The 20,555-nt window shown below is 31.8% G+C and overlaps 1 protein-coding gene across 1 annotated transcript; it reads left to right on the top strand.

Annotated features, from left to right (window-relative positions):
* Window positions 1–3,847: 3,847 nt before the first annotated feature.
* LOC136984104 (CMP-sialic acid transporter-like) lies at window positions 3,848–18,838 on the top strand. The gene is made up of 5 exons (XM_067281029.1): window positions 3,848–4,014; window positions 8,189–8,527; window positions 15,841–16,054; window positions 16,135–16,311; window positions 18,443–18,838. Exons 1-5 carry the CDS (start codon window positions 4,012–4,014, stop codon window positions 18,682–18,684), a joined length of 975 nt encoding a protein of 324 aa, XP_067137130.1. The 5' UTR covers window positions 3,848–4,011; the 3' UTR covers window positions 18,685–18,838.
* The last annotated feature ends 1,717 nt before the right edge of the window (window positions 18,839–20,555 follow it).

Genomic DNA, 20,555 nt, shown 5'->3' with positions numbered 1-20,555 from the left:
CTAAGTACATTAGTAAGTCTGTACCTCAAAAACGATCAACGCGATGTCTCACAAGAAATGAAGAACCATCTACGAAGAGATACCGAAAAGTCAATACCAAAGGTAAATATTTATATGTTTTTTATGTAATCTTAATCCTTAGTGAGCCATGTAACTTTTTGCCCTTGCCTGAGTTGCAGTGGGTCTCTCGGACCCTGTGTTTTAATATAAATTTTTCGATTGGAAGCTTAAGACATCTAGTCTAAGTAAAATCAAATAAAAAAACGTTCTAATCTCATGTTGATCGGGCCGAAAAGTTGGAAAAATATAAATTTTTTCAGTATTTTTAAGGAACATTTTATATTTAAAAAATGCTAACTAAAGATTGAGCTGGGTTTGTGAGACCCACTGTGATTCACTGAGGGCTATCTCTCTGTGGCCTAACTTTTCTTATAAATACTTTAAGATTAATTGTCTGATTTTTTTTATATTTTTTTATCAATCATTAGATTTGCATGATACACACTCTCAAGTAACAACTGTAGAAAATGAAATAGAAGAACCCTCCACATCTGAAGCAGCAACTACACAGCATCCTGAGCTGTTATATGTCAATAAAATCTCTGCTTTGCAGTCTGAATTGTTAAAAGTCAAAGAGGATTTGTATCGGTGCAGAAAGCAAAAGATGATCTATAAGAAGAAACTGAAAACTCTTCAAACAGAAAATCTCAAGCTTCATCAAGAAAATGCTGAACTTAAAATAAAACAGTTGTCAGCTGATAAACTTGATTCCTTACCACCGAGACAGAAACTTGTAATAGAGCACATGCTGAAAGCATGCCATATAAAAAGCAAAAAGGGTATGAGATATGACATTAATTGGTTACTTGACTGTTTGCTTTTAAAAATTAGGTCACCATCTGTCTATGAATTTTTGAGAAATAATGATTACTTGCCTTTACCTTGTCAGTCTACACTGCATCAATATATCAGAGGCATTAATGCCAAATTTGGATTTGATGAAGATCTTTTTGTTATTTTAAAGTCAAAATTGGAGACTATTCCACAAACAGAATGCCAGGGAGTTTTAATTTTTGATGAAATTACACTTCAAAAACATATAGAACTTTCAAAAGCTACTGGTGAAATGATTGGACTTGTTGATTGTGGTGATAATTCTGTGTTGCCACAGAGTGAATTTACAGCAGGTGATCATGGCCTAGTGTTTATGTTCAGACCTCACTTTGCTAGTTGGGTACAATGTATTGGCACATTCTGTTCAAAAAGCTCTGTCCCAGGTTCTACTGTTGCAAAACTTATTTTGCAAGCAATTATTCATTTAGAGCAGTGTGGTATAATAGTCAATGCAATAGTTTGTGATGGTGCCAGCACAAACAAAGCAGCTTTAAAAGCTTTAGGAATTTGTGCAGACACAAATAATGTACAATGCTCATTTACAAATCCTGCTGCAGATAGACAAGTACTGGCAATTATTGATGTACCACATATTTTAAAATGTATGCGAAACAATCTTTTGAAAAGTAGATACTTTCAGGTAAAACTAAGAAAATAAAGTGTTTTCACCTAATTTATAATATAAGCCATTGCATTATTCTTCATTTTTACTTTTAGTTTCCTGAAGGAAGGGTTGAATTACAGCATTTTAAAGCAGTTGTTGATGAAGATTCCAAATTACCAAAGGGATTAAAGGCATGTCCCAAAGTAACTGAAATACATGTTAATCCCAATAACTTCCAGAGAATGAGTGTATTGCTGGCAGCTCAAGTAACACTTTTTTTTTTTTACTTATATAATCTGATTTGATAAGAATACTTTTATTTATCTCATTTCTTTATAGATATTTAGTAATACTTTTGCTGATGCTATGCTGTTTTATAAACAGCGTGAGGTTGCTAGCCTAAAGAATGCAGATGTTACAATAAGTTTCATACGTCGCATCAATGCTCTTTTTGATGCTTTAAATCGCAGATTGCCACAGGATGGAATCAGACATGATTCAAATGATCTCAAGGTAATAGTAATGATTCACTAGGAAAAACTATAAATGTTTTAATAAACAACTTTTTTAAAATAGGTTATTGAAGAATCTCTAGAATGGTTAAATAGATGGGAAACATTCAGATTACAGATTGAAAGCAGTGATCAAAAGGGATTTTTGAGCCACCAGACAGCAGAAAATCTACGCTTGACGCTAACTAGTATCTCAGCACTCATTAAACAATTGCTTCCAAACTCATATTATATCTTGACAGCTCACTTTAATCAGGACCCATTAGAGGTAAAACTGACTTAGTGTAATGATTATATAATCTTGTATTAAACTCTTAACTTATGTTTTCTTTTCAATTAGCGTTTCTTTGGAATGATAAGACAAGGAAGTGGAAGCAATTCTCATCCCACAACAGTACAGTTCTTATACCTGTATAGACTGATGACTGTGTACAGTTTGGTTCGTCCTCCCAAACGAGCATCAGTTCAAACTGATCCTGGATCTTCCCTTGTTACTTTAAAAAATCTTCTTCAGAGTCATAAAAAACCATTTAAGGAAGTTCAAGAACAATTGGAAGAACATTTACAAAATTTGCTTTGTAATCCAAGCCTGCCCTGTGGAGATCCTACTGATAATGAATTATTAGATCACGATTATTGTGCACCAGAAACATTTAAGTTTATTTTACATTATTTAGGAGGTTACATTGTTCGTCATCTGCTGCCATCACTTGGTTGTGATGAATGCAAAAATATATTAACAGCAAAACCTGAAGATGCTGCACCAGAGAAGACATTTACATTCATCAAATCTCGAGGAGGTTTGTTATATCCAAGCTATAAGCTTTGCCAATTGATGTACTGGGCAGAAAGCAAAGTATGTGAACAATTAACAAACCCAAACATGAATGTTTATTTTTCAATAATGGATATTATATTAAATCAGTGTTCTGTTACATTGATGATAGGATGCCACAATGCTGGTCACAAGTCCTACTTGACCTCCAGATTTTTGCACTTTTTTGTTACCTGTCGATTGCATTTTTTCACGCGAACGATTAATCAATCATTTATTTCATCAATTGAAAGTAAAAAACATAGAAAAATTTCTCACTTAAAGTAAATTTTAATAGCGCAAATAATAATAATTATTATTATAATTATAATTATGTGTAATATAATTTGTTTGTATGTATAATAAATTTTTAACGTATAATAAATTGGCATAATAGCACAATTTAATAATTGTACTATTATTTCAGTTTTGTTCCTTGTCATTTATTTAACTGAATATCAATCTTTATTAAATAAACATTTCTCAGCGATGGAAGGTGTTTAATGTTTTATTAAGTGTCATTTATTTATCCATAAACCTGGTTTTGGGTTTAAATAAAAGCCTTTTCATTCTTATAATAAAATTCATAGAAAATTATGAAATCGAACTCGAAGGTTATATAACTTTCAATTAAAAAAAAAATATTCGACCTCACTGCGATTCGATCTAGCGCTCTTGTAGTGATTGCAATGCCCCTGGTGGTAACATTTGTCTCTAGTTGATTTTAGCTACTAGCGAAGATAGGTAGTCGAAAGACCAGTTAATCTACCGACTCTGACCGAACCCACGACAGCGCCTACTAATCGAAAATGGAGATATAATGAAAAATTTCTTCGGCAGAATTTTATATTAGTTTTACTTTTTTATTTCTAGTTTAAACGCTAAAATATTTAATATATTTTTTATTTAAATATCTCAGAGAATATTTCGATTGTTTCTGCAAAAAAAAAAAAAAAAAAAAAAAAATCAAAATTATTTTGATTTAAAATGCGTACAGTTGGCAACACTAGCGTAACGTATTATTCAAGAAGATGGCGGTAGAACTTCATATGTGAAACTTTTTATTTATTTATTTTTTCCATTATCTTGAATAATGAATCATGTTTCGAATGGAAGTATCGAATGGTGAAATACAAAACGTCAAACAGATAAGGAAGAAACTTCCTAAAGGTTTTATATAGTGACAAATGGTAAGAAAATAATGAACCCACTTAAAAAAAAATCAATATTTTGATGTTATTTTAAGATGTTTTCATTCAAAAATTATTTTTCAGGTGTTAAATTTTATTCTAATTATTTATAAACAAGTATAAGGCATAATTATACAAGATTTGGTATTAATTTTTCACTATTTTAATGAAATATTTCTGTTAAATGATTGCTTATTAATGAATTTGATGTATAAAAAGCATTTAAAAAGTCATTTGACTTCCAAAAGTGATGGTTTACCTTCACTTTTAGAAGTTAATTCTTGAGCAATTGAAAAGAAATAACTTTATATTTAATCAGAAATTTTATTAATGTAAATAACACGAAAAGCTCTGTCAATGTTAATGTTATCGTTCTGTAAGTAAAACTTGAAAAAATAGTCAAATATTATTATTATTGTGTAAGATATTTTGCCGACAGGTTCCGTGGTGTCCTGCCGTCCTGCCGTCGAGGCGTGAAGTATTTCGAAATTTCAAACTCGTCGAGGTGTGAACGTGGAGGACGAGGACGGCTAATCTTCTACTTCTCTCTTACGTTAACATGCAGTGTCATCTGTTCTGTGTAGGGTTTTTAGTTGCCTTTGATTCCATCCGTTCTTGTCGTGTATGGTGATGTACTTTGGGCAAAGTTTTTCCCCTTTAATTATGTGTACGATCGTTTCTGGACACCCGGCGTCAAAGAAATGGCTTTAAAAAGATCCAAATTATTTTCTAATTGATCATTTAGGTTAATGTTACCTATGGTTTCATGATGGCGGCTCGTCTCTGATTCCAGCAAATAGAAGAAAGGAAACTGTGGAGACACACGTTCTAACCTAACCTATTTTAATAAATTACCATAATTATTACCAACATAATTATTAGAATAGGTTAGGTTAGGTTAGAACGTGCGTCCCCACTGTTTCCTTTCTTCTGTTTGCTGGAATCCGAGACGAGCCACCATCTTGGAACCATAGGTAACATTAACCATAATCTATTTGTACGAATTGTAAGGAGATTTGTAAGTATTTTATATGCCGTTAATGCTGCCAAAAATCCACGTGGACGGGCTTCAACCTTCTGTCTCCCTTATCGTGCACGATGATTTCGCAGTTTAAACATTTTTACGTTTTTTATTTTCATCATAAAAATTTCTTATGGATGACAAAATAAAAATATGTTATTAATTGAAAATTTGTTTTAGAGGGTCTCGTTCGTTTAGTTTAAGTACGAAGCAACTTTTTTCCAGAATTTGTGTTTGAATACTAAATTGTTTGAGTACCGAGATACCGCGGTGTTTCGTTTGTCATTTTTACAGATGAAATAATCAATCGTAGGTAAGTAATTCGTGAAAGCAGTCACTACGATAGGAAAGTTAGTGCAATTTTTTTCTTGCTTGTCCTATCACTTTTCATTAAAGTAAATCTGATGAAAAGCACAAAATAATTTGAAAATTTCAATATTATAAAATCTGTGGGCTAATTTGAGACGACACGCGTGCTTACTCGAATAACAAAAGTATCATTAACAAAGTTTACACTTAGAAAAATTGTGAAATTTTGTACAATGATTTCTAAAACTGTGTTAGAGTGAAACTGGAAGTCACGTTGTATGGAGGATAGTCTCAGTTTTCAAACGGTGTTGTACGAGGGATACCCGTACTTTGATATAATATGGTTATCAATATTTATAATTTTGATGATAAAGTAAGAAACAAAAATGGAGTACCATACATTAGAAAAATGAGTTTGAATTTTTAAATGGTAATTTCTTAAGCGTATAAAATCTGAATATTTCGAATAGTTTCTATACAAGATTGTATATACTCAAAAATGTCTCATGTAAGCATTTGACCTTATCACCCATATAATAATAATTAGATTTTCTTTTGCCTCATTTTCCTGTAAAATGTTTTGATAATACTAGAATATTCTGAATTCCTATCTGTATTCATTTAAATTTGCACTTTTAAAATCAAATATAAAGATAGATTTGACAAAGATTAATTATTATAAGCCTAATAAAATTTGGAAACTATCCCGCAAACTAAGTTTATGAAGCTATCTTTCAAATTTTAATGCAAATATATTATTAAATGCATTTAAGAAAGTTTTATTTTATCGTCATGTGTTGCATATAAGTGTCATATGCTCTGAAAATACTTGTGAAGAGTTTCGAATTGTCTGTCTACGTGTTGATTCGAGCTGGGCTATAGTTTCGTTATATTATGTAATATTTCATGGAAGCTATCTATCAGTGACAAAGCAATTTTATAACTGTAATTAGACAGTACTAGTATCAAAAGACCATTTTTATGAAAAATACAATTACAAAGCAAAATGAAATGAATATATAATATGACATTTCTAGAAACAAAATGAAAAACAAATATATTTGTAAAAGTTATATTTTTTCTAACATTTTATATACAGTTTTTTTTTTTGGTATTTAAATAAGATTCTTGTAAAGCAAACAATATACTTTTAACAGTGAGTAACAGTATGGAGATGTAAATGTTTTCAAACTGTTAACTGGCCATCTTCAAGTGTAAAAAGGATAGAAGGTATTCATAATGATGTTCTACTGATCAGTCAAAACGTTAAGATTTTACTGATATGATGAAAAACTAAGTCATAATTAAAGCTTAGTTCATTGGGATACAATGCTATCTACTCTTGTAAATACCTGTAACCCAGTTATTCCACAGGAACCTGTAAGTTGTAGGGCTGATAGTGGGGTTCGAGGGAGACAGATGTGAAATATAGCTTTCCAACTTACGTCTAGTCTCGTTTTGGATCGGTCGAGGGAAGAATTGTCTGAATCTAAAAGGGTAGACTTTGTTGTGAAAATGAGAGCAAAATAGGGCTGAGTTTGTTTTTAGGCACTGTAGACTTCATTATACACTAGAAGCAAAGATTGGTGATACAGATGTGTGTGACATTTTTAAAGTAATGTAAATTCTAAAGGAATAACTGATAATGTGATTTGCAAATTGAAAGTAGACTGATGTCTAAGTCATAAACTAAGAAACAAGATGATTTATAACTGTACTTGTGATGGAAAAATTCTACAGAAGATTGTACCTCTCTGAATGGTAAATGGTAATCAGTTAGAATGATAACTGATAATCGTTGCTGAAATATTTGCTATCGGCATTATAAATAACTTTTGTAATTGCAAATGTTCTTATCAGCATACACAGTGTACAATACAACTACTAATGTTATGGTAGACTGAATATAAGCAAGTGGAATATAGACTGATTATCCTAGAGCTCCCTAATTTCAGATATGTACACTATCACTGAATATTTAAATCTATTGTACTATTGTGATTAAATTAATAATTTCTGCATAATAATTTATTACTAAGGCATAAAAAGCAACTCTTATTATAATTTGATAATTTAAATGTAGTGTTTAAATTGGATTCAAACCCATATTCTGGCAATCAAGGAATATTGGAATTCCATAACAATTTATAAATCATTAAAATAAATTGTTTTATTTCTGTTAATGTTACGATCAGTTAAATATTAGTTAATGAAATGTTAAATCTATGATTTATATCTTTATTATTTTTATATACAGTCAAACCTGTTTTTATGCGCTCTTTTTATGTGCGATTTTTATTTGTGCGATTTTTTTAATGCGAATTTTTAATTTATGTGGTTTTTTTTGTGCGATTTTTTTATTTGTGCGGTATAGTTGGCGACTAGTCTCGTGTGATTCGTCATGTCTTACGTTGACTTATTATAGCTAAATAAACTTATTATAGCATAAATGCACTTATTATAGTAATATTATTGCATGAATATGCGAAAAATGAAATAATTTACTTTTTAAGTCAACAAAACACCACCTGGACAAAAATATGTAAAACAGACGATAGACCAGACGATGCAGTCAAGTGCTGACATCTGTTGTCAATAAATTCTATTTCGTACGGTTTTGAGTTATTTTCTATGTGAGACTTTTTTTATGCGGTCCCTGTTGACCGCATAAAAAAAAATATTTTTTTAATTGTGTTGCGAAAACTATTTTTTACAGCCATTCGTGAAGTTTCGTGCGATTTTTTTTAATGCGTCTTTTTTAATGCGGTCCCTATCCCCCGCATAAAAACAGGTTTGACTGTATTATATAAATAGAATAAACTCTAATAATTAAATTTTTTGCAGCTAGTCATCATGTTTAAAGTTCTCTTGCTAGTCATCATGTGCTTTAATCAAGTAGCTCACAATCTGCTTGCGGCATATACACGACAGCTATCTTCTAATCCATTATATTTTTCGTCCACTGTTGTCTTTCTGTCGGAAACATTCAAATTACTAGTCTCTCTGGCAATGTTAATTCATACTTGCAGATGGAATTGGACTTCTTTATCTATTCTTCTACAGAAAGAAGTGATTAATAAAAGAACAGAATTCTTAAAACTTCTTATTCCTGCTGCACTTTATGCCCTACAGAATAATTTGGTTTACATATCCTTAACAAATTTAGATCCAGCCACTTTTCAGGTATGTTCTTTTCTTGGACTTTATAAAATTACTGGTGTAATAATTTACACTGTTTACTATTACTGATAACAGAAATATGTTAGTATGTCAAAATTGTTGCAATAATATAAATATATATATATATATATATATATATATATATATATATATTGAAGATATATTTTTTGTTGCTTTTTCATGGTAATAATGTCCAAAAATTGATTTTCTGTTATAAGTAATATATTTTTTACTTTTTGTCTCATATTTATGTAATAATATATAATATGTAAAATAATTACTTAGTGTGACAGACCACTTTTGTGTTAATTACTTGCAATTTAAGCATTGACAATTTTCAACTATATGGAAGACCACACTTACACCATCTACCGGAACTGGCATGGACATAAGGAACACTTAGGATAGCAGACAGAGTTACTGTTTGTGACTTGCAGACATCTATGTATTTGAAAATATATAATTATATATTCATCTCATGGCCAGCAGCAGAATTTTGATACTTCTGACATAACACAAAAAATATAGCATGCTATATCTTTATTTAATTTTTGTAAAAACAAGTTGTCTTAGTAATTATATAATTTTTTCTGAACTGATCAGATCAATGGAACCAATAGGAACTACTCATTCTGTTTTGCTGCCTAGAATGATTGGTGGCACAGGACATGCTTTGGGATAGCTGTTGGCAGTCGGCAACTAGTCTATCTGATCCGGTCTCCCACATTGTCTTAAAACACCTGTGGGAACACCCAATGGCGTGTGTTTTATCTGACCTAGCTGTACTCACTACTGTTATCTTCTTTTGTTCTGTCCTTTGTGTTACAGTGTTCTCCTTTTACCATGGCTAGTAATGGTAAGGATCCTTCTGTACTCTGCAGCTCTCTACTAGTCAATGTAATATGTAATTTATAAAGTGTTATAACATTTTTTTTTAAAGTTCTGTTTTGTGTAAATAGAGGTTAAAAAGAATTGGATCTTTGGGTAATAATCTGGATAATATCATAAAAAGTAATTTGACAGTTGAAGCTTAAGGTTGTGTAATGATTTCAGTTTTGGTTATATATATATATATATATGTTTGTTCTTGAAACTTTTAAGGGCAATCATATAGGATTAGTGTTGTAACCATCTAATCTGTACAATGGGTAGTTAAGATGGCATCATCCCATTCTAGGGGACCCAGAATCGAATTTGGACAGATCAAAACACCAAGAATTTTTTGTCGATTAGATTGTCCATATATGTCAGGGCTCATCGTGGACCTGGCCAAACCCATAACGGTCTTGCTAAAAAAAGGCCCTCTTACAGCCCTCAGGGCAGAAAGAGTAAAAAAAAAACTTATATAATGCATTTAATAATTTTGTGTTTTGTTATGACATATATTACATATCATAACAAAATTTTATCCAATTAAGGCATCTTCATTGCAGTTTGGGTGTTTGGCTAGTCATAATTATAAGTTCTATATATTTTTGTGAGTCATTTCGAATGTAGCATTTCATACCAGATGTAAGTCATGACATGTTTTTTTTTTCAAGACTTCTCCTGTGTGCCTTCAGACTGATAATTCCATCTGATCCAAAAAATTTTCATTTTGATCTCATTATAACGACAAAACTTGTTTCCAGTCATTCAAAATCAACTTTTTGTATTTTTTTTTTTCTTCATGCTAGGCTTCATAGGCCCTTTTGAAAGCAGGGTCTTTTTTCTAGCGTGACAACTCCTTAGACCAAAATTGTGCAATTAATTTCTGATTGTTTGATCATATACATGTATTTGCCAGTCTGTCCATGAACTATTGCATAGTTTTGGCACTGATAAATTTTCTTTGCTTTTTGCACCATTTTTCTGTCCTCAAATTGAAGTTTTCTTCGGCCATCTAGTTTGGCAAATTACTTCTAATATATTCACACAAACACTAGTTAACTGGTGGATTTTCTCTAACCCAATCCAGTTTTGTTAAGTTGAATAATTTTTTCTTTTGTTGCTTATGGTAGCCTTTTTCCACTCACGTGCATAAAATAATTTTTGATTGATTCAAAATGTTAAAACCAATGTAGACTTTACTACTGCTTACCTCAGTACATTTTCTAAAAGTGTTAGTAAAGCTCTTTTTTGTCAATAATATAAATTTTGTCAGTAAAGTTTTTGTCAATAATATATTCATAGGGTGGTAAAACAAATTCTCAAATATATGACAAAGTTTTTTTAGATGATGATGATGATATTCCATCTTGCCAATTTAAAATTATCCTGTTGAATTTCATACTCACCTTTTCAGCCTTGCAATGTTTATTTTAATAGACAGGTTAAAAATTTTAGCTCAATTTTGTAATTTTTTGATATTTTCCTAAAACCAATAGATTGTGAAGATGTTATTAAAATACAATCTCTGATTAAAAATCTCTTTTCGAATTACTGGAGTTAAGCGAACAAAAACAAAACTTTTAAATCCCAGTAACATTACTTTAACGAAAACTTCAAACACTTTCGGCCTTCTCCGAGGCCTGCCTCGGGTTTTTAACAAATGATAATATTTGAAAAATCAATTTTTAAAATTTCGAATGACTCATGCCATGTACCAAATTCTTACGGTAGATAGACTAAAAATTGTGAATGTATGACCATGTGATATATGTACATTTTTAAGATGTTTACGGTGTCTGAGATGAATTAATATAGGTTAACCTATAACTTTGCCAGAATTTTTCATAAAAGTGCCTCCACGCATGCGATACCATGTTGCAGTCTTTAAAATTAATACACTTGCCGGTCAGGCTAGCTTTATATATTTCCAATGCCTCCAGGTTATGAAGATAGTCCATTTGATAGGCCCGCCTAAAGCCTGACTGGCAAATGTATTAACTTTAAAGACTGCAACACGGTATCGCATGTACGGAGGTACCTTTACAAAAAATTCAGGCAAAGTTAACCTATATTAATTCATCTCAGACACTGAACATCTTAAAAATGTACATATATCACATGGTCATACATTTACAATTTTTAGTCTATTTACCATAAGAATTTGGTACAGTACATGGTATGAGTCATTCGAAATTTTAAAAATTGATTTTTCAAATATTATCATTTGTTAAAAAACCTGAGGCAGGCCTCGGAGAAGGCCGAAAATGTTTGAAGTTTTTGTTAAACTAACGTTATTGGTATTTAAAGGTTTATGGTTGCACTGGTTGCAAATCAGAGATTGTAAACAAAAATTTTTGTTTATAATCTCTGATTTGCAACTAGTTGAGCATATGAGTGTTATGTGACATGTTAAAATATGCATGGTTTGCATCTCAAATAAAACATGTAAGAAATACAGTAATACCTCGACTTACGCTACCCCAACTTACGCGAACCCGGAGTTACGTGATTTTTAATCTCGTCGATTCATCTTTTGTTTGAGCGCCACACAACTCTTGATTACTCACTCCCCCCACATTATTGTTTAGCCTATGTCATGTTCGGATGTGTCGCATGGAATCGACGCATAGCTACAATTTAATTTGTGTTATTTATTTCTGTGTTTGTTATATGTACGGAGACTTGAGAGACTCTACTATGTCATCCAAACGAAGTAGAACTGATTCTTCTGCATCAAACAAGAAAAGAAAAACTTTATCTTTGGAATGTAAAGTTAACATTATTAAAGACTTCGATACAAAAATAAAAATTTGTGAATTGGCAAAGAAGTTTGATCTACAGGAATCGACAGTCAGAACAATTATAAAACGTAAAGAAAAAATTATTGAAGCTGTGAAAACGTGACAGAAGGCCTCAGTTCAATTGAAAAGGGGTTACAAATTTTAGAAAATACAGACTCCAATGAAGAGCGCATTTCTTCTACAAAACGAGAAATAAAAAAATTATTAGCATGCTACGAGGAACTTTTGCGAGAGAAAAAAAAAATCTTTGAGCCGTCAGACGAATTTGTTAGATTTTATGAAGCCTTCTACATAAAAATAACTTCGGTTTACGATTTTAATAATATAATTTGTTATACATATGTATTATCTAAGATTTTATTAAACATTTTTTTCTAAATTATTGTTTTCTTTAGTCTCCGACCCCAATTAAAAATAATTTGTATGTATTTATATGCGAAATTATACCCCGACTTACGTGGTTATCGCTCGGTCTCACCTATCGCATAAGTTCGGGGTATTACTGTATTTTCAAAAAGGCTAGTGAAGTTTATTTTTCACTTTGTGTTGTTAAAACAAAATGTAAAGACTGTGCAAATGAAATAGAAATAATTATATGTACTGTACATGGTGCAATGAGTCATTTTGTTTTAACTGTTTATATGATAAAATACTACCCAGCATGATGTCATGTTATTGTGAAGCAGACTTTGTAATATTTATTGCATATATATATTTATTTATTTATATTGTTGACAGCTAAGCATATAATGTAAATATTTTATTGGTTAATGGTTTAATTGGTTTGTGTGTGTGTCTTGTAATATTGTAAAAAATTTTTTGCCTAACATTTAAAATTTGATTACCTAACTGATGAGGGCCATTAACACCAGGGACCGAAATACATTTTAGGAGGCACATAAGGCAATAATAGTTTCAATTGTATGATAAACCTGCAATAAAATTATGTACTATGTAATTTTAAAAAGATAAGATTAAATTATAAATGTTTAAAAACCTTGCAAACAGATATCAAACCCTAAAACAAAAATTTAATGACACCTTAACTAATCTTGTTACTCTGCAACTTTGTGAATTGCTTTTCTGTACTGATATTAATAATTGTAGAAAAATTTTTGTAGTCATTTACTCGAAAATGCCCAAATAGTGGGTCCTGTGGCTTTAGTATAGTTTAAGTATACAGTAGTGGCCAAAAGTAGAGCTACCCTTGACATGCGTTTTAAAAATGTGACCTCTATTTTGTTCACCACCTACTACATAATTAATATTGTGATAGTTGAAAAGAGCACAAAAAAAGTCAAAATACTCAATTGAATCAAACAGATTTAAAATTAAATCTGATTTACAAAAGAAAAAATGACGTTTTTATATTTTACACTGTGACAAAAGTAGAGCTACCAAAGGAAGTATGTAGACTTGTGCAGTATTTGTTTTAAAAATAAGACAAAATATTAGTATTTTGTGGCGTAACCAGAGCTTCTGATCACTGCATCACATCTACGTTCCATTGAATTAACTAAGTTGCCAAGCTGTGATTTGGGAGTCTCATACCATGCTTTTCGAATGGTAGACCACAATTCATCCAGATTCGAATATGTATGCTAGCATATACGGCACTCAACTTCATCCCAAAGATTCTCTATGGGGTTTAGGTCTGGTGATTGGGCTGGCCATGTCATAAGATTTACCATTTTCTGTTAAAATCATTGCTTTACCAAATTTTCTGTGTGTTTTGGGTCGTTGTCCCGTTTGAAGATCCATTTCCTTGGTATTGAATGACATGCATGAGGAAGCTTTTGATTTTGCAATATGTTCTAATAAATGGTTTGATCCATTATTCCATTAAGTGTATGAATTGAATCAACCATTTGCAAAGAAACATCCCCATATCATTATGCAGCCACCACCTTGCTTTATTATAGGAACTATGTATTTCGGGTCATATCTCATGTTCACTGGTCATCTGACATATCGTACACCGTCACTAGAGAAGACATTGAATTTAGATTCATCATTCCATAACATCTTGGACCATTTTTGTTCGGTCCAAGTGATGTGTTCATGTGCAAACTCTAATCTCAGCTTTTTGTTTTTTTGCAGAGATGAGTGGTTTCTTTGCTGGTCATCTTCCATGTAATCCAAAACTAGTCAAATGTCTTTGTAGTCTTTAAGCTTATATCTGAGTTACCCACTTTACGTTTTTAATATGTGAAGCAAACAAGGGTTGGCTGCACTCGTATGCCCGATCAAACAATCCAACTGTGGTGTTGTTTTCGTGGTCTACCAGTCTTTTCGGCAGAAACAACGGTCCCATATATTTGTTCCACTTCACCACTTTCACGACAACGGTTTTATGCACATTAAAGATTTTACCAATTTCAGTAAAGGTCTTTTTTTCTTCAAATGCATATCTACCATTCTTTATTTGATATCATTTGATAATTGTATTCCTACAGATAACTTAGTTGTCCTAAAAATACTGGACATAATATGATGCAGTGATCAGAAGCTCTGGTTATGCCACAAAAACTAATATTTTGTCCTAAAAATACTGGACAAATCTGCATACTTCCTTTGGTAGCTCTACTTTTGTCACAGTGTAAAATATAAAAACTTTGTTTTTTCTTTTGTAAATCAGATTTAAAATAAAATCCGTTTGATTCAATTGAGTATTTTGATTTTTTTTGTGCTCTTTTCAACTATCATAATATTATGTAGTAGGTGGTGAACAAAATAGAGGTCACATTCTTAAAACGTACGTCAAGGGTAGCTCTACTTTTGGCCACTACTGTAAGTAAATACAACACATCCACAAAATTTTATTAAAATCAGTAATTACAGACTGCCAGGGTTCTCTTGTTGGCATTGCAACGGTGGGAAATATTTTTTTACGTATTGTATAGTACGTATTATCTCTCTCATTTTGATGGTAATGGGAAATTAATGTTTTGTAGAATGCGAATATTATTTTAAAGATGCAGTGTAGCACCTTTTAGCATTAAATTGCAGGATTTTTTAAAACTCTTTTTTACTATTTACACTCTTACTTTATATATTCAGTTACTATATTTTCTCTCGCAGTTTATGTATAATAACTGAAAGTAAATATTATTTATTGAAATTATTAAAAGGAAGTATCTTCGTGAAAAGCATTCTTTTTATTATTAAAAATCTCTATTGTTACATTTATGATTGGAATAAAATTTTACAAGCTTTATTTTGCTAAATTTGGAATTGATTCTGATAACATATTAATAGCTACTGTGTCATAAGATAATATCAATTTTTTAAATATAGTGATAACATTTATTGAAAATTGGTAAATTTATTTCATCATCATTCAATAACTCAGTCAAATTTTTCATCTCATTAAAAGCTTTTTCTTATTACTCTCCAATCGGTGACACGTATTAATTTTAGTGCACAAAGCAGACCCGACATTCTAAATTTCAGTGTAGTTGTGACAAATGTTAGTTTTAGATTCATATCGGTTCATCCTAAATTTATCACTACATAGTACAAATTGTTCCGGTTATTATACAATTCAAAGACACGCTACATACTGTAGTTTTATACGCAACCTTAATCAGTTTGTTTTTATTTGATTATCGATTTATCACCATTGTTATCTGTCTTACATTTCAGGTTTCTACAAATCTGAAAATTTTAACAACCGCTTTATTTATGAGATTAATACTTGGACACAGATTGACCACGATAAGATTCGCGGCCATTATAATTCTGTTTTTGGGAATCGTAATTGTACAGTTACAACCTCAGCATACGAATTCCTATCACGGAAACTACTTACTTGGTATAAGCTCGGTCTTAGTCATATGCATATGTGCAGGATTTGCAGGTAATTATTATATTTAATAAAATACTTTATTACGTTAAAATTAAAAAAAAAAAAAGAAAATCTTTTATTATGAATTTCAGGTGTTTATTTTGAAAAAATTCTTAAAGATACAGATGTACCTTTTTGGGTGAAAAATCTTGAAATATACATTTGGGGAATATTAAGTGCCGGTATAGGTCTTCTGAGCCAAGATTACCATAGTATTAGCAAGAAAGGATTTTTCTTTGGTTATACGCCTTTCGTATGGATCATTATAAGTAAGTAAAATTATCAACATTAATCTTAAGACAAGAGACCCTAGAAACTAGTTTCAATGCTGCCATCTAATATATAGTATACTGCCTCAAGTTTAAGACATAAAGAATTTTTTTTTGGAAAAAATGGGCTTTAGTCACGTATACTTTTAAGGTTATTCTATGTCATTTTTCAGTTCAATTGACTTGGATATGTTGAACCTGGTCTTTCATTCCCTGGCTGCTCTAATTGTGGGTCTATTCTAATTCATATTTAGCTTAAAAAAGGTGTTCTTGTTTCTAGTTTTTCTTTTCTGTTAACTTTTTCTACTCTTAGAACCCTATTTTAAATTCAAAATAATTGTGATGTAATGTTTTACTAAATTCCAATAATTATATTATGACAAGATGGTTAATAATTTTCAAAACAAATAGATTTTAAAATTTATAAATAAAATAGCACAACTGTGATTTATAAGGCTTTATTTTAATAAGGCAGTAACTTAATGGCAGCATAACGATGTCACTACAGTACAGGAAAATACACGAAACTCCTCCAGAAACATTTTGACCGGCGTAACAAACCCTCGGTCTAGCAATTTCTCTTCACTCGTCAAATTTGGCAGTAAGGATTTGATTTCGACATGCGACGGGCCAATACGGACACGACTCGTTGCATCGTCGATGAATAACGATGCAACAAGTTTGATTAGCTCACTTCATCTCACAATTAAGTTCATGTAATCATTCAGAGAAAATGTTTCCTGTTATCCAGGCCTTATTGTTATATTGCCATATTACAGGGAGACTTTACATTGTTTACTTTGAAGACTTTTGGCCACGTAACACTTCCAATCACGAGGGGCTTTAACTTTTCACCGCAAATGGTATGACAAAACAAAACAATAAATCTCTTTTGAATTTTTTTCTTCTTTACACATTATCCTTTTCTACTGCAAACTTGCTGGAAGCAGTTGATAGAAAACACCAGTCTCATCAGCAGTCTTCTGGCATAAGTTTTCTAACTTTTATTTCCAATTTTTTACATCTTGTGGATTGGCTGCTGCCAATTCGTCACACGACGCTAAACTCGGGATCAGTAACTTCTAGCAGCAACAGGTTGCTTAATTCTTTCCACACACAAAATAACATATTTTAGTTGCAAGAGTCTCGCAAAATTGGCCCATTAATCAGAACGTTCCTTTTTTGACAGCAACGAAAAAATCCAATACTTTCATTCCCCTCTTCATTATTTGTTTTCTTCAACCTTTTCCTTCGTGCACTGCAGTTTTTCTCCTGCGATGAGACGACGCGTCGGCATTGTTCTCGACGTTCTAGACCCTCGATTTCGAGGTGCCAAACTCTTCTGCAAGTTTTCTGCAACTCTCTTCACTTTTTAATTGGTCGATTCTTGCTTTTTCAATTTCAATGATAAAAAGACTCACACTTTTCCATGTTCTATACCACAACAATTACACAAAACCGAACTTGCCCGTAAAAGAGTGCAACTGTCTTTAGCATGCTGCCAGATTTGGAACTCAAGTAGTCAAAAGCTAACCCACTCAAGAATTTTGTATCCAGAAGCAAAAAAATTAAATTGTTTGGATTTTTGCAATCTTTTTATACTTTGGTATTAAAGATTGTAAAAATATTTAATACAAAGTGTAACAGCCAGTTTAATTCTCACTAATTAGAAAACAATTTGCAAGAAAAGATTTTTTACCCAAGCAATAGTTTTAATAAGATGTCTACATTCTGCATGGGATTTTGTATTCCTCCTACTTCTACTCTGAGAAACATGTTAAGAAAAACAAGTGCAAGTTCTTAGCAGGATAACATGCATTAATTAAAGTGGGTTTTAATGTTTTTGTAAATTGAATAAATATTAATTAACTGGGATGATAATGTCTTAAGACTACAAGCTACTTCACAAACACAAATGCGTTACAGGTTTATGTACCCTACAAAGAACTGCATATTTATTAGGAAGTCTTCAGGACAAGGAAGGCGTGGTTTAGCCATTCCGTCAACTCTGGAGCCTTTCTCGGATCCCTTGCAAAATGTTCCCAGACCTTAAATTATTTAAAGAATAACAAACTCTTAGTCTATTCACTTATTAGTATATATATATATATGTCGTTTCAATATTTTACAGTCCTTTCCAGTGCCGGAGGCTTATGCGCGTCTTTAGTAATGCATCACCTGGACAACATTCTAAAGAATTTCGTATCCTCCGCCGCCATCATCGTCACCGCCATCGGATCCGCCGCCTTCTTTCACACGGACTTGGGTTTCTCCTTCATGCTGGGAACCTTTCTGGTGTGTCTCTCCATATTTCTGTACAGTCTGCCTCCCACCGCCTCTCCCCCGTCACCGTCGAACGTTAGGAAATTGTGATACCCGCAATATTTTAGTGTGATATACGATATATTGTACAGAGTATATTTTACTAAAGGTTAATGCTAGTCCGGACAAATGCTGTATATTTATTTACAAAGTCGTCTAAAGTCATTAATGAATAAAATGCCTAAGGTATTATTTATTATTTAAACACGTTTGTGGTTTGTTTATGAAGTGTGGAGGCCGTGTAAAGTAACATGGCGTTACGTCCGGGTTTATACAAATCTTAGAATTCTATCTACGAACGAAAATATCGGATATTTCGATTCCGCAAATAACCTACTCTTACGGAAATATAATTGGACACGCGGTACGTGATTATTCTTTGCAAAAACTTGATACGACTTTTTCGTTACGTTGAAATTACGATTTTTTGACAAAGGAACTGGTAAGTTCTTTTTCGAGGTTCGATAGACTCCGATGATACATTAATTACGATTACGTTACCTGGATTTTCTGGCGACAAAATGTTTTAGAAAGTAGAACAGAGAGATCTACAAATACAAGGTACCATGAAGCATTGCAGCAGTGGCCATATTGGTTCCTTTGTGTTAGCATATACGGTGTTTGTAGAGTTTGCTGTTTCTTCGACCTCAATTAACTGGTATTCTTGTTTATATACTGTTTTAAATGGTTCGATGTTAGGTACGGAATTATAAAATTTCGCCGGCAAAAGGTTTAAGATTGTTCTGTTTTCTCACTAACAGAACCAAGAGAGTTAAATGGCTTCAATATTGCAGAAGATCCACGGGTAAACAACTGATAATTCTAGATCGCATGAGGTTAGTGGATAAAATAATATGAAAAATATAAATTTACAAAGTGTTTGCAATAACTTTTGTAATGTAATGTAACCGAATTTTTTAGCTGCATTTTAAGAAGTCGCAATTTGAAGTTAAAAGAGCGGACGAGAGAAAATTATTGCTGCTAATCATAAAAATAAATATGTAAATTATTGTAAATATCATAAATAAATATTGATATGTCATCCCTTTGATTTAAATTTTATCCCAAATGGATGGCCCTACGGCGGGCCATCCATTTGGGATACGAACTCCATCCAATTTTTACGGGACGGGAGAAAAATAGAACACTGGCATGGTTGTAGCGCGCGTTTTCCCCAGAAATTAAATGACTATGATTAATAATATAAAAATGTTTATGATAAATTGCATTGCAAATGGCTCCACCCAATTTATTAATTAAGAAACGAAATTTGACACGGTGGCTTGTATATGAAGGGCATTGATGCTATTAAATTTTGGTGGTTAAAGGTCCAAGGGGAGTGGGGAGCTAAAGTGTCATATCTCGAGGAGTAAGACCTAGTAATGAATAAAATTTTCATTAACTTTATAGTTTTTCATAAGACCCATCCCTACCCTCAAAATTAAGCCTTTTGCCATTTTATAGCAATTAAAAATACAAGTTTTTATTTTAAAAAATCTGATAACAGATGGCGCCACATACAAATGTATTTATTTTGATTCGTAATACAGATGTTATAAAATAAAATTTCATAAAAGGTGGGAAAGTTATTCAACTCGTTGCTAGATTTTTTAAATACAAAGCAGGACGTAAAACAACTTAATATATCAAAAGATGAGTTTAATACGTTCAGAATTCAGAATTGGAACTTTTAATATCACATGTAAAGTTAAGTGAATTTTTGTTCCTAACAGACATAATTTTACGACAATATTTTAAATTACATACCAGAAAAACCTGTCCTAAATACGTAAAATTCTCTCCCTCCATCCTTTTCCTACCTAAAGATAAAGGACTGAAGGCGGATAAATTATCTAAATTAAAACACAAATTCGATTATTTCCATGCCAATCTATTGTATAAAATTTTTACGTGGGAAATTT

This window comes from Centruroides vittatus, unplaced genomic scaffold (assembly GCF_030686945.1).
Source record: "Centruroides vittatus isolate TY-2023 unplaced genomic scaffold, ASM3068694v2 contig_904, whole genome shotgun sequence".
Lineage (NCBI taxonomy): Eukaryota > Metazoa > Arthropoda > Arachnida > Scorpiones > Buthidae > Centruroides > Centruroides vittatus.
Note: the sequence above shows the minus strand (reverse complement) of the source record. Positions and strands in the feature narration are given on the sequence as shown.